Source organism: Oncorhynchus clarkii, chromosome 10 (genome assembly GCF_045791955.1).
Source record: "Oncorhynchus clarkii lewisi isolate Uvic-CL-2024 chromosome 10, UVic_Ocla_1.0, whole genome shotgun sequence".
NCBI lineage: Eukaryota > Metazoa > Chordata > Actinopteri > Salmoniformes > Salmonidae > Oncorhynchus > Oncorhynchus clarkii.
Window position 1 is genome coordinate 77,816,166 of NC_092156.1, and position 26,158 is coordinate 77,842,323.

General features: G+C 45.9%; 1 protein-coding gene across 1 annotated transcript in view; it reads right to left on the bottom strand.

Moving 5' to 3' along the window:
* Positions 1-1,884: 1,884 nt before the first annotated feature.
* LOC139419165 (prominin-1-A-like) overlaps positions 1,885-26,158 on the bottom strand; it is a 58,798-nt gene continuing 34,524 nt past the window's right edge. Inside the window, exons 14-25 of the mRNA XM_071169147.1 lie at positions 24,205-24,328; positions 22,816-22,919; positions 20,168-20,252; positions 19,161-19,307; positions 16,622-16,693; positions 15,444-15,536; positions 10,528-10,581; positions 10,296-10,376; positions 10,145-10,213; positions 6,593-6,682; positions 6,149-6,264; positions 1,885-2,586 (exon numbers count right to left, since the gene is read on the bottom strand). Coding sequence (XP_071025248.1) covers positions 2,568-2,586; positions 6,149-6,264; positions 6,593-6,682; positions 10,145-10,213; positions 10,296-10,376; positions 10,528-10,581; positions 15,444-15,536; positions 16,622-16,693; positions 19,161-19,307; positions 20,168-20,252; positions 22,816-22,919; positions 24,205-24,328 — 1,054 coding nt within the window. The 3' untranslated portion in view covers positions 1,885-2,567. The remainder of the gene's footprint in view (positions 2,587-6,148; positions 6,265-6,592; positions 6,683-10,144; positions 10,214-10,295; positions 10,377-10,527; positions 10,582-15,443; positions 15,537-16,621; positions 16,694-19,160; positions 19,308-20,167; positions 20,253-22,815; positions 22,920-24,204; positions 24,329-26,158) is intronic.

Genomic DNA, 26,158 nt, shown 5'->3' on the forward strand with positions numbered 1-26,158 from the left:
ACCAGATGGGCGTATCGCTGCAGAATGCTGTGGAAGCCATGCTGGTTGTGTGCCTTGAATTTTAAATAAATCACAGATGGTGTCACCAGCAAAGCACCTCCACACCATCACACCTCCTCCTCCATGCTTCACGGTGGGAACCCCACACCATCACACCTCCTCCTCCATGCTTCACGGAGGGAACCACACATGCGGAAATCATCCCTTCACCTTATCTGTGTCTCACAAAGACATGGCAGTTGGAACCAAAAATCTCAAATTTGAACTCCTCAGACCAAAGGACAGATTTCCACCAGTCTAATGTCCATTGCTTGTGTTTCTTGGCCCAAGCAAGTCTCTTCTTATTGGTGTCCTTTAGTAGTGGTTTCTTTGCAGCAATTCGACCATGGATACCTGATTCACGCAGTCTCCTCTGAACAGTGCATCAATCAAGACAACATTTTAATCAAATGACAGATAAAAAGAGGGAGGGATTCGCTCACACTACACTGAGGTCTTAGGGAATTATTTGTATCAAATACAAAATGCTCTTAGTTTTAGAGATGTTCAGGACCAGCTTATTACTGGCCACCCATTCTAAAACGGTGTGCAATTCTTCGTTTAGGGTTGCAGTGATTTCATAGCGGTGGTTGCTGACGTGTATAGGGTTGAATCATCAGCATACATGGACACAGAGACTTTGTTTACTGCCAGTGGCAGGTCAAATGGTAACATTATAAAAGTGTAGAGGGCCTAGAGAGCTGCCCTGCGGAACACCACAGGTGCATGTTTATCAATAATTGGAAGAAGCAATTTCATAAACTCATCAAGTGCAGCGTCTGGATGCTCCTTATTAATCACATCAGACCAACAAATATTTTGAACCAGTGGAGGCTCCTCAAAGGAGGAAGGGGAGGACCATCCTCCTCAGTGAATTTCATAAAAATATATATTTTTAAACATTTCAAAAGTTATCTTTTTTAGATAAGAATATACTAAATATATTAATATTTCACCAAACAATTGATTAGAACACACTGTTTTGCAATGAAGGTCTACAGTAGCCTCAACAGCACTCTGTAGGGTAGCACCATGGTGTAGCCGGAGGACATCTAGCTTCCGTCCTCTTCTTGGTACATTGACTTCAATACAAAACCTAGGAGGCTCTTGGTTCTCACCCCATTCCATAGACTTACAGAGTAATTATGAAAACTTCAGGAGGACGTCCTCCAACCTATCGGAGCTCTTGCAGTATGAACTGACATGTTGTCCACCCAATCAAAGGATCAGAGAATTAATTTAGTACTGAAAGCACAAGCTACAGCTAGCTAGCACTGCAGTGCATAACATGTGGTGAGTAGTTGACTCAAAGAGAGAGAAAGACAATAGTTGAACAGTTTTCAACAAATGTATTTCTTCAAAAATGAAGGAGAGGCAAGAGAGAGTGTCATTTTTTTCACTTTCAGTTTCACTTACTTAGCTAGCAAATGCAGCTGGCTAGTTTAACCTACTGAAACACCCTGCTCAAATAGAGGAATGCTCTGTTAGCTAGCTGGCTATAACAGAGGGATGTTATGTTAGCTAACTGGGGAGGAGATGCACTGCAGTACTTAATGCAGCTGGTGGCCACACCAGATACTGACTGTTACTTTTGATTTTGACCCCCCCCCCCCTCTTTGTTCAGGGACACATTATTGCATTTCTGTTAGTCACATGTCTGTGGAACTTGTTCAGTTTATGTCTCAGTTGTTGAATCTTGTTATGTTCATACAAACATTTACACATGTTAAGTTTGCTGAAAATAAACGCAGTTGACGGTGAGAGGACATTTTTTTGTTTGTTGCTGAGTTTATGTATAGATGGACGGACAGACAGACAGCAGGACGAAAGACAGTGGAGACGGCGTAACTCAGCGAACTGACATCTTTATTCACAGATTCAGAGCCTGCAGTGACATCAGTCGTGACATCACAGTCCTGACATCACCGATATGACATCACAGTCAATGCGATGGTTACAGCTGTCAAACAACAAGCAGCTAGCGTCCGCTAGCTAACATGCTAACATGGTTTTGTAGCTAGTGTCCGCTAACATGCTAACATGGTTTGGTAGCTAGCGTCCGCTAACATGCTAACATATTATATTAAAAAATATATAAAACTTTCAAAGGTGTTGAAAGCGTATAAAATGTACAAGTCATTGAGATGAGTCAGTGGTTCCAGCTGAGTAGAAACAAACAGAACACGTGTCTATAATAACTCTGATATATCAAATTGAGATGAGTCAGTGGTTCCAGCTGAGTAGAAACAAACAGAACACGTGTCTATAATAACTCTGATATATCAAATCACCTATCTAGAAATAATCCACCAACACGTTCACACAGGTGAAATGTTCAGAAACTACGGTGATGTCAGACAGAACTAGTGTTGTGATTGGGCGATGGAACGTACAGGGCATCATTTGGGCTACTGTAATTGGCTGGCAGCTAAGGTCCTTATCCAATCAGGTTGTTGTGGGGCGGAGATCAGCAGAGTTCTGTCTTCTTGGGTTGTTGTTGTTTTGTTCTCTTTCCCACCTTTGTTTCTCTACCAGTTTTCTTGGCCCCTGAGGAAGAGAACAGAACATTTATTAACAGCATCAAAATACACAAGGAGTGAGGGAGGGAGAGAGGAGGGGAGGAGGGGAGAGACAAGAGGGGAGGAGAGAAGAGGGGAGGAGAGAGGAGAGGAGGAGAGAGGTAGAGAAGGAGAGAAAGAATAAAAGAGAGACCAATGACAGAAAGAGAAGGACAGAAGAGATGCTTCGTGGTGCTCTAATCAGTTTGTGTGGGACTAGGAGACTGGGAGACTAGGGGCCTAGGAGACTGGGAGACTAGGGGACTGGGAGACTAGGGGACTAGGAGACTAGGGGACAAGAGACTAGGGGACTAGGAGACTAGGGGACTAGGAGACTGGGAGACGGTATCAGTAGCAGTGGACTGGGACTAGGGGACGGTATCAGTGGCAGTGGACTAGGAAACGGTATCAGTCCCCAGCTGTTCCCAAACTCCACGGCACAGGTTCTCTTGACAATCCTGTAGCATTCTTGAGGGGCCTTGGTATTTCTGATACTGACTTCCTCTCCTGGGTGCTCGTACCTTGGCTGAGTCATAGTTGCGGTATGTCTGCCTGAGCGTGAGGTCTGTGCTGCCCGGCTCAACCCGGCTCATGTACGCTCTGTTGCCGGTTACGGGTGGCTATCCGAAGACAGAGGGCGGCCAGGCTCGGTGGGTAAGCCCCACCGCTTGCCTCTCTTCCCTGGGTCGCTCGTCTTTTCAGTTCGCTGAAGCTAGCGACTGGAACGAGCTGCAACAAACACTCATCAAACACTTATCTCAATCTCTTCATTAAAAGACTTAATCATGGACACTCTTACTGACAGTTGAGGCTGAAGTATTGTTGTCTCTACCAGTGCTGGGTGCCGGCCGGTTACCGTCTTACCGCCTTAACCGAGTGAGGCTCGTTGTGACAACAGTACCCCCAAGTGGCCAATCAGGGTACGTCACTGATCACTGAGCCCTGGTACCCAGAGTGGGCCGGGCTTTAGGCAAACCTTGGCACAATACAGTTTCTTCAACCCTGAGTTCCGCAGTGTTCACGGGTTTTAAAACGTGTGTCTCCTGCAGTTCAATGAAAAGGGTCCCTTCTCCATGTTCAGACTCAGAGTTGTCAAGAGTGGTGGTTATTTTTCCAATTCCAATCTCTCCCAGTCCACAAAGTGGTGTCCCGCCCCTTCAGAGTCATGGGAGGCTCACTGTCTGCTCTGACCAATGGCGGGCATGCGCAGTGTCGCCCTGGATCATACGAATAGTAGCCTCTGCAGGGTCCCCAACAGCCAGATGTTCCGGCTTTTCAGGGGAAATGGAGAGAGAGCCTATGACGTGACTTCTGCTTTTGGACATTAACAAAGCATCACTCCAAGTTGATACTCATTTACTAGATTGGTTGAACAGAACAGAACCTCCCCGACAGTTATTTTTCTTCTAGTCAAAACCAGGATGTAGGGGACCTAGTTTCTGGCTTTTCTTTTTTATGCCTGCTAAGTTAGGTTACGTGAACAGTGATGTCGGGGTACAGGCTACAACTTGTTGTTCGTCCCTCCACGCTTCTGCAGCGTCATCAGGCCGACTATTCCCGAGGCTTCAGCGCCTGTTTTGAGGGAGGAAATATCCTCCCGTCTCCAGAAGCAGGCAATCCGTTGAAGATCCAAGATGGCTGGTGCAGCCGGTATTTCCTGGTTCCGAAAAGGGAGAGGACTTCACGTCCCATTCTAGACCTATGTGCCCTCAGCAAGCACCTCAGAGTCTACAAACTCACAACGCTCACAAGCACCTCAGAGTCTACAAACTCACAACGCTCACAAGCCGCCTCCGGAGTCGTCAAGGGAGCAAGGAATGTAACACACATCCATTCTACTGTCCCGTATTCAGTCTCTAGTCTTCCAAAGAAACCAGAAAAGTTACCTGTCTGACTCCACATCAGCACATTCTGTTTCTAGGTCCTGAGCTAGACTCACTTGCGTATCATGCTTTTCTATCCCCACAGAGGGTGTCTGAGTTCCGGCTCTGCTCAGTCAAACTTTGGTTATGTCACAAAGGGCGTTGTTGCCAGGGCCTACGCCCTACTTCTACTGGGGACAATGGCTTCTGTGATGTAAGTTGTTCCCATGGGGCTATTGTTCATGTGGCCCTTCCAGCGCTGAGAGCTAACCACTCACCTGGATGCATTTCGCAGCCTAAGCCGGTCACTTTGGGTGTCAGGTCTATGGGCCATGAACCAGTGCTGGGACCCTCTGCTGTTGTCAGGGGGCTCCCATGGACTCAGTTGTATCGCACAAGGTGATCGCAACAGACACATTCCCCTGAGGGTGGGGTGCGCTGTAAGAAAGGCAACCGATTCTGGGGGTATCGACATTGGTGTGGATCGCACTGCATATCAATTACCCAGAGATCCTAACGGTATATCTGACACTAAGGCGCTTTCCCCTGAGGGTGGGGTGCGCTGTTAGAAAGGCAACCGATTCTGGGGGTATCAACATTGGTGTGGATCGCACTGCATATCAATTACCCAGAGATCCTAACAGTATATCTAACACTAAGGCACTTTCCTCTGAGCGTGGGTGCGCTGTTAGAAAGGCAACCGATTCTGGGGGTATCAACATTGGTGTGGATCGCACTGCATATCAATTACCCAGAGATCCTAACGGTCTATCTGACACTAAGGCGCTTTCCCCTGCTTTGGTCGGGCCAGTGGTGGCGTGCATCAATGGGGACGGGGAGAGACTCGGTCTACCTCCTAAACTTGGGAGCAGTGTGCACATGCTTTCACTTCGGGAAACACATGTCGCCGGTTGCCTCAATTTGGGTGCAGATTAGCCTCCACTCTCAGGGGTGGTGGTCTCCCAGATAAGGGAACTCTTCAGCAGGGCCGGGCCGATCTTTAGACATCACATTACACAACTTTCATTGTCGTCTGTTTTTCCTCGATGAGGGAGTCGAGCACTTCACTGGCCTCGGATCCTCCTTTACACATTTCCTCCCGTGAAGCTGATTCAGCCGTCGTTGGAGAGGGTGCGCCTCAGGGGCTTGCTGTTGACTCTTGTGGCTCCCCATTGGTCCAAGCAACCTTGATTTGTGGAGATCATTCACCTGTTGTGGTGGGGTCCTGTGGCAACTCTGCCTCGTGATTTGTTGGGAGAGTTGTCTGTCATGTCTGCCTCATGATTTGTTGGGAAAGTTGTCTGTCATGTCTGCCTCGTGATTTGTTGGGAGAGTTGTCTGTCATGTTTGCCTCGTGACTTGTTGGGAGAGTTGTCTGGCATGTCTGCCTCTTGATTTGTTGGGAGAGTTGTTTGTCATGTCTGCCTCGTGATTTGTTGGGAGAGTTGTCTGTCATGTCTGCCTCTTGATTTGTTGGGAGAGTTGTCTGTCATGTCTGCCTCGTGATTGGTTGGGAGAGTTGTCTGTCATGAAGAGGACCCACCCTGTTGTTTTCCCTTTGTGGTCATTTGAAACCAGATCCTAGTCAATGCTGGATCGGCGTTTTCAAGACTAGAAAATAGCCACTAGAGAAGTGTGTGTCTCTCTCTCTGTGTGTGTGTGTGTGTGTGTGTGTGTGTGTGTACCTACTCTTCAAACACATCCTCCGTATCCATCCTCCTGTAGTACTTGGCCAGTTTGACTGACAGGATGATGCTGGGAACCAGGAACACACAGCAACCACCCAGACCGAACCAGAACGTGTTCTATAAGACACAGAGATACATAATCTTAACTCAGACCAAACCAGAACAACACACACATAGATATAACCTCACACTCACACACAGAAACACCAACACACACAGCACATACCAATACACACACCGACACACAGCACACACCGACACACAGCACATACCTACACACACATCACACACACCGACCCAAACACACACAGCACACACCGACACAAACACCCATAGCACATACCGACACATACACAAACACACACAGCACATACTGACAAACACACACAGCACACACCAACACACACACACACCGACACAAACAAACAGCTCCTGTGTATCTTACCACTGAGTCGACTATGAAGCTGCAGGCAACGATCTCCATGGAGTCAATGATGTTACTGATGGGCTTACACTGAGACACCTCCCCTGTCAGCTAGGACACATTACATTATGGAGGAGAGGTTACTGATGGGCTGACACTGAGACACCTCCCCTGTCAGCAAGGACACATTACATTATGGAGGAGAGGTTACTGATGGGCTGACACTGAGACACCTCCCCTGTCAGCTAGGACACATTACATTATGGAGGTTACTGATGGGCTGACACTGAGACACCTCCCCTGTCAGCTAGGACACATTACATTATGGAGGTTACTGATGGGCTGACACTGAGACACCTCCCCTGTCAGCTAGGACACATTACATTATGGAGGAGAGGTTACTGATGGGCTGACACTGAGACACCTCCCCTGTCAGCTAGGATACATTACATTATGGAGGTTACTGATGGGCTGACACTGAGACACCTCCCCTGTCAGCTAGGACACATTACATTATGGAGGTTACTGATGGGCTGACACTGAGACACCTCCCCTGTCAGCTAGGATACATTACATTATGGAGGAGAGGTTACTGATGGGCTGACACTGAGACACCTCCCCTGTCAGCTAGGATACATTACATTATGGAGGAGAGGTTACTGATGGGCTGACACTGAGACACCTCCCCTGTCAGCTAGGATACATTACATTATGGAGGAGAGGTTACTGATGGGCTGACACTGAGACACCTCCCCTGTCAGCTAGGACACATTACATTATGGAGGAGAGGTTACTGATGGGCTGACACTGAGACACCTCCCCTGTCAGCTAGGACACATTACATTATGGAGGTTACTGATGGGCTGACACTGAGACACCTCCCCTGTCAGCTAGGATACATTACATTATGGAGGAGAGGTTACTGATGGGCTGACACTGAGACACCTCCCCTGTCAGCTAGGACACATTACATTATGGAGGAGAGGTTACTGATGGGCTGACACTGAGACACCTCCCCTGTCAGCTAGGACACATTACATTATGGAGGAGAGGTTACTGATGGGCTGACACTGAGACACCTCCCCTGTCAGCTAGGACACATTACATTATGGAGGAGAGGTTACTGATGGGCTGACACTGAGACACCTCCCCTGTCAGCTAGGATACATTACATTATGGAGGAGAGGTTACTGATGGGCTGACACTGAGACACCTCCCCTGTCAGCTAGGACACATTACATTATGGAGGTTACTGATGGGTGACACTGAGACACCTCCCCTGTCAGCTAGGATACATTACATTATGGAGGAGAGGTTACTGATGGGCTGACACTGAGACACCTCCCCTGTCAGCTAGGACACATTACATTATGGAGGAGAGGTTACTGATGGGCTGACACTGAGACACCTCCCCTGTCAGCTAGGATACATTACATTATGGAGGAGAGATTACTGATGGGCTGACACTGAGACACCTCCCCTGTCAGCTAGGACACATTACATTATGGAGGAGAGGTTACTGATGGGCTGACACTGAGACACCTCCCCTGTCAGCTAGGACACATTACATTATGGAGGAGAGGTTACTGATGGGCTGACACTGAGACACCTCCCCTGTCAGCTAGGACACATTACATTATGGAGGAGAGGTTACTGATGGGCTGACACTGAGACACCTCCCCTGTCAGCTAGGACACATTACATTATGGAGGAGAGGTTACTGATGGGCTGACACTGAGACACCTCCCCTGTCAGCTAGGATACATTACATTATGGAGGTTACTGATGGGCTGACACTGAGACACCTCCCCTGTCAGCTAGGATACATTACATTATGGAGGAGAGGTTACGACTGGAGGGACTGGAGGAGAGGTACAGATCTAGCTAAACAGAACAATAGTGTACAGAATAATATTAGAGAGAATGATTTATTTCAGCTTTTATTTATTTCATCACATTCCCAGTGGGTCAGAAGTTTACACACACTCAATTAGTATTTGGTAGCATTGCCTTTAAATTGTTTAATTTGGGTCAAATGTTTTGGGTAGCCTTCCACAAGCTTCCCACAATAAGTTGGGTGAATTTTGTCCCATTCCTCCTGACAGAGCTGGTGCAACTGAGTCAGGTTGGTAGGCCTCCTGACAGAGCTGGTGTAACTGAGTCAGGTTGGTAGGCCTCCTGACAGAGCTGGTGTAACTGAGTCAGGTTTGTAGACCTCCAGACAGAGCTGGTGTAACTGAGTCAGGTTTGTAGGCCTCCTGACAGAGCTGGTGTAACTGAGTCAGGTTTGTAGGCCTCCTGACAGAGCTGGTGTAACTGAGTCAGGTTTGTAGGCCTCCTGACAGAGCTGGTGTAACTGAGTCAGGTTTGTAGGCCTCCTGACAGAGCTGGTGTAACTGAGTCAGGTTTGTAGGCCTCCTGACAGAGCTGGTGTAACTGAGTCAGGTTTGTAGGCCTCCTGACAGAGCTGGTGTAACTGAGTCAGGTTTGTAGGCCTCCTGACAGAGCTGGTGTAACTGAGTCAGGTTTGTAGGCCTCCTGACAGAGCTGGTGTAACTGAGTCAGGTTTGTAGGCCTCCTGACAGAGCTGGTGTAACTGAGTCAGGTTTGTAGGCCTCCTGACAGAGCTGGTGTAACTGAGTCAGGTTTGTAGGCCTCCTGATAGAGCTGGTGTAACTGAGTCAGGTTTGTAGGCCTCCTGACAGAGCTGGTGTAACTGAGTCAGGTTTGTAGGCCTCCTTGCTCAAACATGCTTTTTCAGTTCTGCCCACAGATGTTCTATTCTCTCTACTATTATTCTGACATTTCACATTCTTAAAATAAAGTGATGATCCTAACTGACCTAAACCAGGGAATTTTTACTAAGATTAAATGTCAGGAATTGTGAAAAACGTATATATATAGATATATATATATATATACACACTAGCATTCATAAGTTTGGGGTCTGTAACGGTTTTCTGTATGAGAAGGTGAGTCGGACCAAAATGCAGCGTGTGGTTTACGATCCATGTTTATTAATAATACGAAACACGAATCTCCAATACAATACTACAAAACAAAACGTAACGAAAACCTAAACAGCCTATCTGGTGAAAAAACACAGAGACAGGAACAATCACCCACAAACACACAGTGAAACCCAGGCTACCTAAATATGGTTCCCAATCAGAGACAATGACGAACACCTGCCTCTGACTGAGAACCATATCAGGCTGAACATAGAAATAGACAAACAAGACATGAAACATAGAATACCCACTCAGATCACACCCTGACCAATCAAAACATAGAAAATACAAAGTAAACTATGGTCAGGGCGTGACAGGGTCACTTAGAAACATCCTTGTTTTTTAAAGAAATGTTTTTGTCCATTAAATAACATCAAATTGATCAGAAATACAGTGTAGACATTGTTAATGTTGTAAATGACTATTGTAGCTGGAAACGGCTGATGTTTAATGGAATATCTACAGAGGCCCAGTATCAGCAACCATCACTCCTGTGTTCCACTGCCTTCTAGTGACCCCGAACTTCAGAACGGCAGTATATAACTCTAACTTGATAACTTACAGAGTTTTTGACCCAGTCTGTGTACTGTCTGAAGTATCCAACCAGGCTCTGCATGTACACATCTCTCTCCTGCAGGACAACGAGAGGTTGTTTAGAGTGTCTGTCTGTCTGTCTGTCTGTCTGTCTGTCTGTCTGTCTGTAGTGCGTTTACCTGTTTAACCACGCGTGAAGCGTTGTGTGTGATGAGGTACTCTGCTTCGTCGATGGCACTAAGGACGTTAGTCACCTTCACCTGAGAGAGACAGGTGAGTTAGGGTGTGTGTGTGTGTGTGTGTGTGTGTGTGTATGTGTGTGTGTATGTGTATGTGTATGTGTATGTGTGTGTGTGTGTGTGTGTATGTGTATGTGTGTGTGTGTGTGTGTGTGTGTGTGTGTGTCCTCACAGGTAGTTCCTTAGCTGTCCTCTGCAGTAGCCGGATGCTCTGGCTGAGGGTGCTCTGGAAGAGAGGAGAAGGCCATGTTTCAGATGGGTCTAGTTACTGAATCTGGCCATGTTTCAGATGGGTCTAGTTACTGAATCTGGCAGGTAAATGCTGCCAGGAGAGGCCATGTTTCAGATGGGTCTAGTTACTGAATCTGGCAGGTAAATGCTGCCAGGTAAAGGCCATGTTTCAGATAGGTCTAGTTACTGAAGTGGGCCATGTTTCAGATGGGTCTAGTTACGGAATCTGGCAGGTAAATGCTGCCAGGAGAGGCCATGTTTCAGATGGGTCTAGTTACTGAAGAGGGCCATGTTTCAGATGGGTCTAGTTACTGAATCTGGCAGGTAAATGCTGCCAGGAGAGGCCATGTTTCAGATGGGTCTAGTTACGAAATAGGGCCATGTTTCAGATAGGTCTAGTTACTGAAGAGGGCCATGTTTCAGATATGTCTAGTTACTGAAGTGGGCCATGTTTCAGATAGGTCTAGTTACTGAATAGGGCCATGTTTCAGATAGATCTAGTTACTGAATCTGGCCATGTTTCAGATAGGTCTAGTTACTGAATAGGGCCATGTTTCAGATAGATCTAGTTACTGAAGAGGGCCATGTTTCAGATAGGTCTAGTTACTGAAGAGGGCCATGTTTCAGATAGGTCTAGTTACTGAAGAGGGCCATGTTTCAGATATGTCTAGTTACTGAAGTGGGCCATGTTTCAGATAGGTCTAGTTACTGAATCTGGCCATGTTTCAGATAGGTCTAGTTACTGAATAGGGCCATGTTTCAGATAGGTCTAGTTACTGAAGAGGGCCATGTTTCAGATATGTCTAGTTACTGAAGTGGGCCATGTTTCAGATAGATCTAGTTACTGAATCTGGCCATGTTTCAGATAGGTCTAGTTACTGAAGAGGGCCATGTTTCAGATAGGTCTAGTTACTGAAGAGGGCCATGTTTCAGATAGGTCTAGTTACTGAAGAGGGCCATGTTTCAGATAGATCTCTACAGATAGCTCACTAGCTAACAGGGAAACAATGATCTGGGTTGCTAACTTCATTCTTCTTACATGTACTCCTAAAGAAGCATTGGGTTGGTGTAAACATGAGAGATAGTTCCCTTCCACCATGTGTGTTTCACCAGTCTCAGTGCTATTCATTTTAAATCCATTGATCATTACTGTATCATTGAAACCTAAACTAACCATTGATCTGACGATCACCTTCTGTATTACTGCCTCAAAACTAAAAGTTAATAAAAAGTAGCAAATCAAGTCTGAAAACTAACTGAAGCTAAACGGAAGTTTAAAAAATAAAATAAAAACATTTTAAAACGAATAGAAAAATGCAAATCGGTAATAACCAATAATAACACAAATACCATTTATTTTCTCTCACACAAATACACAACACTGCTCAGAACAACAACATCACAACACACACCGAGTACCACAGCGTATTACAACACAAAAACACAACACTGCTCAGAACAACAACATCACAACACACACCGAGTACCACAGCGTATTACAACACAAAAACACAACACTGCTCAGAACAACAGCATCATTGAATGAGTAGGTGTGTCCAAACCGTTGACTGGTACTGTATATATACAACACTGTTCAGAACCGTTGACTGGTACTGTATATACACAACACTGTTCAGAACCGTTGACTGGTACTGTATATACACAACACTGTTCAGAACCGTTGACTGGTACTGTATATACACAACACTGTTCAGAACCGTTGACTGGTACTGTATATACACAACACTGTTCAGAACCGTTGACTGGTACTGTATATATACAACACTGTTCAGAACCGTTGACTGGTACTGTATATATACAACACTGTTCAGAACCGTTGACTGGTACTGTATATACACAACACTGTTCAGAACCGTTGACTGGTACTGTATATACACAACACTGTTCAGAACCGTTGACTGGTACTGTATATATACAACACTGTTCAGAACCGTTGACTGGTACTGTATATATACAACACTGTTCAGAACCGTTGACTGGTACTGTATATATACAACACTGTTCAGAACCGTTGACTGGTACTGTATATACACAACACTGTTCAGAACCGTTGACTGGTACTGTATATACACAACACTGTTCAGAACCGTTGACTGGTACTGTATACACACACACAGAAAGTATAACCCTTGACTTATTTCACATTTAGCTGTCTTACAATTTAAATTCAAAATGGATTAAATATATGTTTTATTCTCACCCATCGATACACAAAACCCCATAATGACAAATTAAAAACATGTTTTGAGAAATGTTAAAACATTTATTGAAAATGAAATACAGAAATATCTAATGCACATAAGTATTCACACCCCTGAGTCAATACTTAGTAGAAGCACCTCTGGCAGTGATTACAGTTTTCTGGGTAAGTCTCTAAGAGTCATTACAGCTGTGAGTCTTTCTGGGTACGTCTCTAAGAGTGATTACAGCTGTGAGTCTTTCTGGCTAAGTCTCTAAGAGTGATTACAGCTGTGAGTCTTTCTGGCTAAGTCTCTAAGAGTGATTACAGCTGTGAGTCTTTCTGGCTAAGTCTCTAAGAGTGATTACAGCTGTGAGTCTTTCTGGCTAAGTCTCTAAGAGTGATTACAGCTGTGAGTCTTTCTGGGTAAGTCTCTAAGAGTGATTACAGCTGTAAGTCTTTCTGGCTAAGTCTCTAAGAGTGATTACAGCTGTGAGTCTTTCTGGCTAAGTCTCTAAGAGTGATTACAGCTGTGAGTCTTTCTGGCTAAGTCTCTAAGAGTCATTACAGCTGTGAGTCTTTCTGGGTAAGTCTCTAAGCTCTTTCTACACCTGGATTGTGCAACATTTGCCCATTATTCTTTAAAATATTCTTCAAGTTCTTTCACATTGGTTGTTGATCATTGCTAGACAACCATTTCCAGGATTTTTCCACAGATGTTCAAGTAGATTTAAGTCAAAAGTGTAACTATTCCACTCAGGATCATTCACTGTCTTCTTGGTAAGCAACTCCAGTGTAGATTTGGCCTTGTGTTTTAGGTTATTGTCCTGCTGAAAGGTGAATTCATCTCCCAGTGTCTGGTGGAAAGCAGACTGAACCAGGTTTTCCTCTAGGATTTTGCCTGTGCTTAGCTCCATTCCGTTTCTCTTTTATCCTGAAAAACTCCCTCATCGTTAACAATTACAAGCATACCCATAACATGATGCAGCCACCACTATGCTTGAACATATGGAGAGCAATTCTCAGTAATGTGTTGTATTTGATTTGCCCCAAACAACACTTTGTATTCAAGACAAAAAGTTATTTGCTTTGCCACATGTTTTGCAGTATTACTTTAGTGTCTTGTTGCAAACATTATGCATGTTTTGCAGTATTACTTTAGTACCTTGTTGCAAACATTATGCATGTTTTGCAGTATTACTTTAGTACCTTGTTGCAAACATTATGCATGTTTTGCAGTATTACTTTAGTACCTTGTTGCAAACATTATGCATGTTTTGCAGTATTACTTTAGTACCTTGTTGCAAACAGGATACATGTTTTGGAGTATTTTTATTCTATACAGGTTTCCTTCTTTTCCCTCTGTCAATTAGTATTGTGAAGTAACTGCAAATGTTGTTGATCCATCCTCAGTTTTCTCCTATGACAGCCACTAAACTCTCTAACTGTTTTAAAGTCAAAATTCGCCTCATGGTGAAATCCCTGAGTGGTTTCCTTCCTCTCCGGCAACTGAGTTAGGAAGGACGCCTGTATCTTCGTAGTGACTGGGTGTATTGATACACCGTCCAATAGGAGCCCTTCTTTGCGAGGCATTGGAAAACCTCCCTGGTCTTTGTGGTTGAATCTGTGTTATAAATTCACTGCTGGACTGAGGAACCTAATGTTGTGTTACACAAACAGTAATAATGACACTTTTGTATATATAGTGTACTTGTATGTGTGGGGTACAGAGATGAGGTAGTCATTAAAAAAACATGTTAAACACTATCATTGTACACAGAGTGAGTCTATGCAACTTAAAACGTGACTTGTTCAGCACATTTTTACTCCTGAACTTATTAAGGCCACAACAACAAAGGGGTTGAATACTTATCGACTCAAGACGTTTCAGCTTTTCATTTTTAATTACTTTGTAAACATTTTGAAAAAACAACAACATTATTCCACTTCGATATTATGGGCTATTGTGTTTAGGCCACTGATACCAAATCTAAATGTCATCCATTTTAAATTCAGGCTGTAACACAACAACAAAGTCAAGGGGTGTGAATAGTTTCTGAAGGCTCTGTGTAGAAATATACACAAACTACACACAGACACCAAGCTTACCCGCGCTCGGACAAATTTCTGGGCCACCATTTATATGTGAATATTAGTGAGAAAGAAAGACAAGAAGAGAGAGAGAGAACAGCAGGAACATAGAGAGAGAGAGAGAGAGAGAGAGAACAGCAGGAACATAGAGAGAGAGAGAGAGAGAGAGAGAGAGAGAGAGAGAGAGAGAGAACAGCAGGAACATAGAGAGAGACAGAGACAGAGAGAGAGAGACAGAGAGAGAGACAGAGAGAGAGAGAGAGAGAGAGAGAGAGAGAGAGAGAGAGAGAGAGAGAGAGAGAGAGAGAGAGAGACAGACAGACGTTGGGGAAGAACAGAAATCAGTCAAGCTGTCTCTTACCAGGTCTTTGGGAGAAAGACTGTTTACGTGTGTATATGTGTGTGTGTATGTGAGTACTTATGTGAGTACGTGTGTGTGTGTGTGTGTGTGTGTGTGAGTACGTGTGTGTGTGTGTGTGTGTGTGTGTGTGTGTGTGTGTGTGTGAGTGTGTATATGTGAGTACGTGTGTGTGTGAGTGTGTGCGCGTCGGGGTGTGTGGGTTTACCATGGCCTGCTCCATAGGGACGACCTGTTCTCTGTGGATCTGTCGTATGCTGCTGGCATGACCCTTCAAAGCATTCTCTAGAGCTCCCCGCGGCTACACACAAACACACGGGACGTAGCGTTTAGCATTTATTCTCACCATATCCATATTAACACACAAGACGTAGCATTAGCATTTAGCCTCACCATCTCAATATTAACACACAGGACATAGCATTAGCATTTAGCCTCACCATCTCAATATTCACACACAGGATTTAGCATTTAGCCTCACCATCTCAATATTCACACACAGGACATAGCATTAGCATTTAGCCTCACCATCTCAATATTCACACACAGGATTTAGCATTTAGCCTCACCATCTCAATATTCACACACAGGACGTAGCATTAGCATTTGGCCTCACCATATCAATATTAACACACAGGACATAGCATTAGCATTTAGCCTCACCATATCAATATTCACACACAAGACGTAGCATTAGCATTTAGCCTCACCATATCAATATTCACACACAGGATTTAGCATTTAGCCTCACCATATCCATATTCACACACAAGACGTAGCATTAGCATTTAGCCTCACCGTATCAATATTCACACACAAGACGTAGCATTAGCATTTAGCCTCACCATATCAATATTCATTTGGAGGCCTATATCATGTTACAGGGTCTATATCGTGTTACAGGGTCTATATCTATATCTAGGGGTAAGGTCTAGGGGTTAGGGTCCAGGGGTTAGGGTCTAGGGGGTAGGATCTAGGGGACTCACAAGAAGGTCGGCCTGGGCCTCCAGCTCGTTAGGGGTTAGGGGTTAGGAGACTCACCAGAAGGTCGGCCTGGGCCTCCAGCTCGTTAGCATCTAAGGGTTAGGGTCTAGGGGTTAGGGTCTAGGGCTAAGGGGACTCACCAGAAGGTCGGCCTGGGCCTCCAGCTCGTTAGGGGTTAGGGTCTAGGGGTTAGGAGACTCACCAGAAGGTCGGCCTGGGCCTCCAGCTCGTTAGCATCTAAGGGTTAGGGTCTAGGGGTTAGGGTCTAGGGCTAAGGGGACTCCCCAGAAGGTCGGCCTGGGCCTCCAGCTCGTTAGGGCTTAGGGTCTAGGGGTTAGGAGACTCACCAGAAGGTCGGCCTGGGCCTCCAGCTCGTTAGGGGTTAGGGTCTTGGGGACTCACCAGAAGGTCTGCCTGGGCCTCCAGCTCGTTGGAAAATGACAGCAGATCCACCAGAGTTACACCTTTATTCACCTACACACACACAGAGTCAGTGGTTAGAGGTCAGGGGTTAGGGGTCAGGGTTTAGGGGTCAGGGTTTAGTGGTTAGGGGTCAGGGTTCAGTGGTCAGGGGTTAGAGGTCAGGGTTTAGTGATCAGGGTTTAGTGGTTAAGGGTCAGGGTTCAGTGGTCAGGGGTTAGGGGTAGAGGTCGACCGATTATGATTTTTCAACGCCAATTCCGATACCAATTATTGGAGGACCAAAAAAGCCGATACCGATTAATCGGCCAATTAAAAAAAAAAATGTATTTGTAATAATGACAATTACAACAATACTGAATTAACACTTATTTTAACTTAATACATCAATAAAAATCTATTTAGCCTCAAATAAATAATGAAACATGTTCAATTTGGTTTAAAAAATGCAAAAACAAAGTGTTGGAGAAGAAAGTAAAAGTGCAATATGTGCCATGTAAGAAAGCTAACGTTTCAGTTCCTTGCTCAGAACATGAGAACATATGAAAGCTGGTGGTTCCTTTTAACATGAGTCTTCAATATTCCCAGGTAAGAAGTTTTAGGTTGTAGTTATTATAGGACTATTTCCCTCTATACCATTTGTGTTTCATTAACCTTTGACTATTGGATGTTCTTATAGGCACTTTAGTATTGCCAGTGTAACAGTATAGCTTCCGTCCCTCTCCTCGCCCCTACCTGGGCTCGAACCAGCAACACAACGACAACAGCCACCCTCGAAGCAGCGTTACCCATGCAGAGCAAGGGGAACAACTACTAGAAGGCTCAGAGCGAGTGACGTTTGAAACGCTATTAGCGCACACCCAGCTAACTAGCTAGCCATTTCACATCGGTTACACCAGCCATTAGGCTGATAGGCTTGAAGTCATAAACAGCACGGTGCTTGCGAAGAGCAGCTGGCAAAACGCGCGGAAGTGCTGTTTGAATGAATGATTACGAGCCTGCTGCTGCTCAGTCAGACTGCTCTATCAAATCAGACTTAATTATAACATAATAACACACAGAAATACGAGCCTTTGGTCATTAATATGGTCGAATCTGGAAACTATGATTTCGAAAACAAAACGTTTATTATTTCAGTGAAATACGGAACCGTTCCGTATTTGATCTAACGGGTGGCATCCATCAGTCTAAATATTCCTGTTACACAACCTTCAATGTTATGTCATAATTACGTAAAAATTCTGGCAAATTTAGTTTGCAATGAGCCAGGTGGCCCAAACTGTTGCATATACCCTGACTCTGCGTGCAATGAACACAAGAGAAGTGACACCATTTCCCTGGTTAATATTGCCTGCTAACCTTGATTTATTTTAGCTAAATATGCAGGTTTAAAAATATATACTTCTGTGTATTGATTTTAAGAAAGGCATTGGTGTTTATGGTTCGGTACAGTCGTCCAACGATTGTGCTTTTTTCGCAAATGCGCTTTTTTTAAATCATCCCCCAGCGTTTCATCGATTATATGCAACGCAGGACACGCTAGATAAACTAGTAATATCATCAACCCTGTGTAGTTAACTGGTGATTATGATTGATTGATTGTTTTTTATAAGATAAGTTTAATGCTAGCTAGCAACTTACCTTGCCTACCTACTGCATTTGCGTAACAGGCAGGCTCCTCATGGAGTGCAATGAGAGGCAGGTGGTTAGAGCATTGGACTAGTTAACTGTAAGGTTGCAAGACTGGATCCCCCGAGCTGACAAGGTAAAAATCTGTCGTTCTGAACACTGTTAAATAAAGGTATACAAAATAAAAAATAAAATCGGCGCCCAAAAATACCGATTTCCGATTGTTATGAAAACTTGAAATCAGCCATTCCGATTAAACGGTCGACCTCTAGTTAGGGGTCAGGGTTCAGTGGTCAGGGTTCAGTGGTCATGGGTTAGGGGTCAGGGTTTAGTGATCAGGGGATAGGGGTCAGGATTCAGTGGTCATGGGTTAGGGGTCAGGGTTTAGTGATCAGGGGATAGGGGTCAGGGTTCAGTGGTCATGGGTTAGGGGTCAGGGTTTAGTGATCAGGGGTTAGGGGTCAGGATTCAGTGGTCATGGGATAGGGGTCAGGGTTTAGTGATCAGGGGTTAGGGGGCTGGGTTTAGTGATCAGGGGTTATACCTCGGCTAGGTAAGCAGCATAGTTAATATCTCCTATCCCAGCGTTAGAGAAGGTTAGCAGGTTATCCCGTTAGCGGTCAGGGTTCATGGGTTAGGGTTAGAGGTCAGGGGTTATACCTCTGCTAGGTAAGCAGCATAGTTAATATCTCCTATCCCAGCGTTAGAGAAGGTTAGCAGGTCATCCCGTTAGCGGTCAGGGTTCATGGGTTAGGGTTAGAGGTCAGGGGTTATACCTCTGCTAGGTAAGCAGCATAGTTAATATCTCCTATCCCAGCGTTAGAGAAGGTTAGCAGGTTATCCCGTTAGGGGTCAGGGTTCATGGGTTAGGGTTAGAGGTCAGGGGTTATACCTCTGCTAGGTAAGCAGCATAGTTAATATCTCCTATCCCAGCGTTAGAGAAGGTTAGCAGGTTATCCCGTCCATCCTGCTCCAATAACACAATGCTCTGGAGGTCGATGCTCACGCTGTCAAACACCTTCACCAGGTCCTTGTTAAACTGACACACACACACACACAGACACACACACACACACACACACACACACACAGAGACACAGACACACACACAGAGAGACACAGACACACACACACACACACACACAGACACACACACACACACACACACAGAGAGACACAGACACACACACAGAGAGACACAGACACACACACACACACACACACACACACACACACAGACACACACACACACACACACACACACACACACACACACACACACACACACACACAGAGAGACACAGACACACACACAGAGAGACACAGACACACACACAGACACACACACACAAACACACACACACACACAGAGGCACAGAGACAGATACAAAAACACTTATGAATGGTAGGTTGTGTAACAGTTCTAGGAATGACTATCTCAACCCTTTATCTAGAACAATAACCCAATGGCAGAACTGTAACACACACACACACACACACACACACAAACACACACACACACACACACACACACACACAGACCCTCCCCCAGACACACACACAGACTCTCCCACACACACACACACAGACCCTCCCACACACACACACACACACACAGACCCTCCCACACAGACCCCCTCACACACACACACACACTGACCCCACACACACACACACACACACACAGACCCTCCCACACACACAGACCCTCCCACACACACACACACAGACCCTCCCACACAGACCCTCCCACACACACACACACACGCACACACGCACACACCCACCCACACAGACCCCCCCCCACACACACACACACAGACCCCCCCCCCCCCCCTCACACACACTGAGCCCCCCCCCCCACACACACAGACCCCCCCCCCCCTGACCCTGACATACCACGGTTGTTTTGAGGAAGGTGTTGATGTTGAACATTGTTTCCAGCTGCAGAGCATGGTACAGCCCGTTGTTATCATAGCAGTCTCTACACACACACACGCACACACACACACACCGTTGTTATCATAGCAGTCTCTACACACACACACACCGTTGTTATCATAGCAGTCTCTACACACACACACACACACACACACACACACACTGTTGTTATTATAGCAGTCTCCCCCCACACACACACACACACACACACACACACACACAGTTTCAACATGATTTCAGCCCATAAATGATATGTGATGACGCTGAATCAACCTTAGAAGACTGATTGCAAAAAGTCATGGCTGACCAGGTTTCCATCCAGCCGGGTGAATCACCTGACCCATGGAAAGAAGTCATGGCTGACCAGGTTTCCATCCAGCCGGGTGAATCACCTGACCCATGGAAAGAAGTCATGGCTGACCATGTTTCCATCCAGCCGGGTGAATCACCTGACCCATGGAAAGAAGTCATGGCTGACCACGTTACCATCCAGCCGGGTGAATCACCTGACCCATGGAAAGAAGTCATGGCTGACCAGGTTTCCATCCAGCCGGGTGAATCACCTGACCCATGGAAAGAAGTCATGGCTGACCACGTTTCCATCCAACCGGGTGGAAAACTACTGTAAACCTATCTTCTGTAATCCAAACTACTGTAAACCTATCTTCTGTAATCCAAACTACTGTAAACCTATCTTCTGTAAACCTATATTCTGTAAACCTAGCTTCTGTAAACCTAGCTACTGTAATCCAAACTACTGTAAACCTATCTTCTGTAATCAAAGCTACTGTAAACCTAGCTTCTGTAAACCTAGTTACTGTAAACCTAGGTTCTGTAAACCTAGCTTCTGTAATCCAAACTACTGTAAACCTATCTTCTGTAATCCAAACTACTGTAAACTTACCTTCTGTAGTCCAAACTACTGTAAACCTAGCTTCTGTAATCCAAACTACTGTAAACTTATCTTCTGTAATCCATACTACTGTAAACCTAGTTTCTGTAATCCAAACTACTGTAAACCTATCTTCTGTAATCCAAAACTACTGTAAACATACCTTCTGTAATCCAAACTACTGTAAACCTATCTTCTGTAATCCAAACTACTGTAAACCTAGCTTCTGTAAACCTAGTTACTGTAATCCAAACTACTGTAAACCTAGCTACTGTAAACATAGCTTCTGTACTCCAAACCTAGCTTAAACCTAGTTTATGTAATCCAAACTACTGTAAACCTAGCTTCTGTAAACCTAGTTACTGCAAACCAAGCTTCTGTAAACCTAGCCTCTGTAAACCTAGCTTCTGTAATCCAAACTACTGTAAACCTAGCTACTGTAAACATAGCTTCTGTAATCCAAACTACTGTAAACCTAGCTACTGTAAACCTATCTTATGTAAACCTAGCTATTGTAAACCTAGCTACTGGAAACCTAGCTTCTGTAAACCTATCTACTGTAAACCTATCTTCTGTAAACCTAGTTACTGTAAACCCAGCTCGGATAAACCTAGCTTCTGTAAACCTAGCTACTGTAAACCTAGCTACTGTAATCCTAGCTACTGTAATCCTAGCTACTGTAATCCTAACTACTGTAAACCTAGCTACTGTAATCCTAGCTACTGTAATCCTAGCTACTGTAAACCTAGCTACTGTAATCCTAGCTACTGTAAACCTAGCTACTGTAATCCTAGCTACTGTAAACCTAGCTACTGTAAACCTAGCTACTGTAATCCTAGCTACTGTAATACTGGCTACTGTAAACCTAGCTACTGTAAACCTAGCTACTGTAATCCTAGCTACTGTAAGCCTAGCTACTGTAAACCTAGCTACTGTAAACCTAGCTACTGTAATCCTATCTACTGTAATCCTAGCTACTGTAAACCTAGCTACTGTAATCCTAGCTACTGTAAACCTAGCTACTGTAATACTGGCTACTGTAAACCTAGCTACTGTAATCCTAGCTACTGTAAACCTAGCTGCTGTAATCCTAGCTACTGTAATCCTAGCTACTGTAATCCTAGCTACTGTAATCCTAGCTACTGTAATCCTAACTACTGTAAACCTAGCTACTGTAATCCTAGCTACTGTAAACCTAGCTGCTGTAATCCTAGCTACTGTAATCCTAACTACTGTAAACCTAGCTACTGTAATCCTAACTACTGTAAACCTAGCTACTGTAAACCTAGCTACTGTAATCCTAGCTACTGTAATCCTAGCTACTGTAATCCTAACTACTGTAAACCTAGCTACTGTAATCCTAGCTACTGTAAACCTAGCTGCTGTAATCCTAGCTACTGTAATCCTAACTACTGTAAACCTAGCTACTGTAAACCTAGCTACTGTAATCCTAACTACTGTAAACCTAGCTAATGTAAAGACATTTTGGGGAATTGGTGTCCTTTTTTTTCAATCCAATGAGTATTTTGTTGATTTGACTGTGAATTCACGTAGTTAAACAACTAAATCAAACTGAACTAATGTCTGTCCAGTGATGTGAATGGTGTGTGTGTGTTGGTCTGTGTGCGTCTGTGTGCTAACGTGCATGTGTGTGTGTGTGTTGGTCTGTGTGCGTCTGCGTGCTAACGTGCATGTGTGTGTGTGTGTGTCTCACCGGTACATGCTTCCTACAGTCAGGTTGATGTTAGGGTTCTGGAACAGCATGCCAGGCAGGAAGTTCTTCTTGGCAGGATGGACCATATAGGGAGTGTCTATGATCTTTACACACACACACACACACACACACACACACAAACACAAGCACACACACACGTTAGGATACTGAAGGACACAGGGCTGTAGTGTCTAGATACTGGAGGACACAGGGCTGTAGTGTCTAGGTACTGGAGGACACAGGGCTGTAGTGTCTAGGTACTGGAGGACACAGGGCTGTAGTGTCTAGGTACTGGAGGACACAGGGCTGTAGTGTTTAGATACTGGAGGACACAGGGCTGTAGTGTCTAGATACTGGAGGACACAGGGCTGTAGTGTCTAGATACTGGAGGACACAGGGCTGTAGTGTTTAGATACTGGAGGACACAGGGCTGTAGTGTCTAGATACTGGAGGACACAGGGCTGTAGTGTCTAGGTACTGGGTGAGGGAGGGAGACGGTGAGAGAGAGGGTGAGAGAGGGGGTGAGAGGGTGAGAGAGGGTAGAGGGGGGGAGAGGGTGAGAGAGAGGGAGGGGAGAGGGTGAGAGAGGGGGGAGAGGGTGAGAGAGAGGGAGGAGGAGAGGATGAGAGAGAGGGGAGAGGGTGAGAGAGAGGGGGGAGAGGGTGAGAGAGAGGGAGGAGGAGAGGGTGAGAGGGGAGAGGGTGAGAGAGGGGGGAGAGGGTGAGAGAGAAGGGGGAGAGGGTGAGAGGGGGGAGGGTGAGAGAGGGAGGCGAGAGGGTGAGAGAGGGAGGGGAGAGGGTAAGAGAGGTTGAGAGAGAGGGAGGAGGAGAGGGTGAGAGAGGGAGGAGAGAGTGTGAGAGAGGGAGGAGGAGAGGGTGAGAGAGGGAGGTCAGAGGGTGAGAGAGGCAGGAGGAGAGGATGAGAGAGGGAGGTCAGAGGGTGAGAGAGGGAGGAGGAGAGGGTGAGAGAGGGAGGAGGAGAGGGTGAGAGAGGGAGGTCAGAGGGTGAGAGAGGGAGGAGGAGAGGGTGAGAGAGGGGGGGGGGAGAGGGTGAGAGAGGGGGGGGGAGAGGGTGAGAGAGGGAGGTCAGAGGGTGAGAGAGAGGGGGGAGAGGGTGAGAGAGGGAGGGGAGGGTGAGAGAGGGAGGAGGAGAGGGTGAGAGAGGGAGGAAGAGAGGGTGAGAGAGGGAGGAGGAGGGTGAGAGAGGGAGGAGGAGAGGGTGAGAGAGGGAGGAGGAGAGAGCGAGGTCAGAGGGTGAGAGAGGGGGGAGAGGGTGAGAGCAGGAGGGGAGGGTGAGAGAGGGAGGAGAGAGGGAGGGGAGGATGAGAGAGGGGGAAAGAGGGTGAGAGAGGGAGGGGAGAGGGGGGAGAGAAAGGGGGAAGGTGTGTACCTTGAACAGTTGTCTGTTAGCAAGCGGTTCACAGAACAGCTTCTCAATGTTGCCCCCGACAACAAACCCTGCTGATACCAGCCCCATCAATACCCAGGCAAAGATGAAGCTGAACCCTACACCTCTGAGATGAAGAGGAGAGAGACAGTGAGAGACAGTGAGAGAGACAGAGAGGATCGAGAGACAGACAGACAGACAGACAGACAGACAGACAGACAGACAGACAGACAGACAGACAGAGATAGAGAGAGAGAGAGAGAGACAGAGATATAGAGAGAGACAAAGAGAGACAGAGACAGAGAGAGAGAGACAGATATATATATATATATATATAGAGAGAGAGAGAGAGACAGATATATCATGATAAAACAAATCATGATAAAACAAAAATTATGACACAAAGGAAAGAATTTAAAAAATATACCTGACCACTGTGACTGACCCTAAACAGAGAGTACACAGTGGCAGAATACCTGACCACTGTGACTGACCCTAAACAGAGAGTACACAGTGGCAGAATACCTGACCACTGTGACTGACCCTAAACAGAGAGGACACAGTGGCAGAATACCTGACCACTGTGACTGACCCTAAACAGAGAGTGGCAGAATACCTGACCACTGTGACTGACCCTAAACAGAGCGGACACAGGGGCAGAATACCTGACCACTGTGACTGACCCTAAACAGAGAGTGGCAGAATACCTGACCACTGTGACTGACCCTAAACAGAGAGTGGCAGAATACCTGACCACTGTGACTGACCCTAAACAGAGAGTGGCAGAATACCTGACCACTGTGACTGACCCTAAACAGAGAGGACACAGTGGCAGAATACCTGACCACTGTGACTGACCCTAAACAGAGAGGACACAGTGGCAGAATACCTGACCACTGTGACTGACCCTAAACAGAGAGTGGCAGAATACCTGACCACTGTGACTGACCCTAAACAGAGCGGACACAGTGGCAGAATACCTGACCACTGTGACTGACCCTAAACAGAGAGTGGCAGAATACCTGACCACTGTGACTGACCCTAAACAGAGAGTGGCAGAATACCTGACCACTGTGACTGACCCTAAACAGAGAGTGGCAGAATACCTGACCACTGTGACTGACCCTAAACAGAGAGTGGCAGAATACCTGACCACTGTGACTGACCCTAAACAGAGAGTGGCAGAATACCTGACCACTGTGACTGACCCTAAACAGAGAGGACACAGTGGCAGAATACCTGACCACTGTGACTGACCCTAAACAGAGAGGACACAGTGGCAGAATACCTGACCACTGTGACTGACCCTAAACAGAGAGGACACAGTGGCAGAATACCTGACCACTGTGACTGACCCTAAACAGAGAGGACACAGTGGCAGAATACCTGACCACTGTGACTGACCCTAAACAGAGAGGACACAGTGGCAGAATACCTGACCACTGTGACTGACCCTAAACAGAGAGTACACAGTGGCAGAATACCTGACCACTGTGACTGACCCTAAACAGAGAGTACACAGTGGCAGAATACCTGACCACTGTGACTGACCCTAAACAGAGAGGACACAGTGGCAGAATACCTGACCACTGTGACTGACCCTAAACAGAGAGTACACAGTGGCAGAATACCTGACCACTGTGACTGACCCTAAACAGAGAGTACACAGTGGCAGAATACCTGACCACTGTGACTGACCCTAAACAGAGAGGACACAGTGGCAGAATACCTGACCACTGTGACTGACCCTAAACAGAGAGGACACAGTGGCAGAATACCTGACCACTGTGACTGACCCTAAACAGAGAGGACACAGTGGCAGAATACCTGACCACTGTGACTGACCCTAAACAGAGAGGACACAGTGGCAGAATACCTGACCACTGTGACTGACCCTAAACAGAGAGGACACAGTGGCAGAATACCTGACCACTGTGACTGACCCTAAACAGAGAGG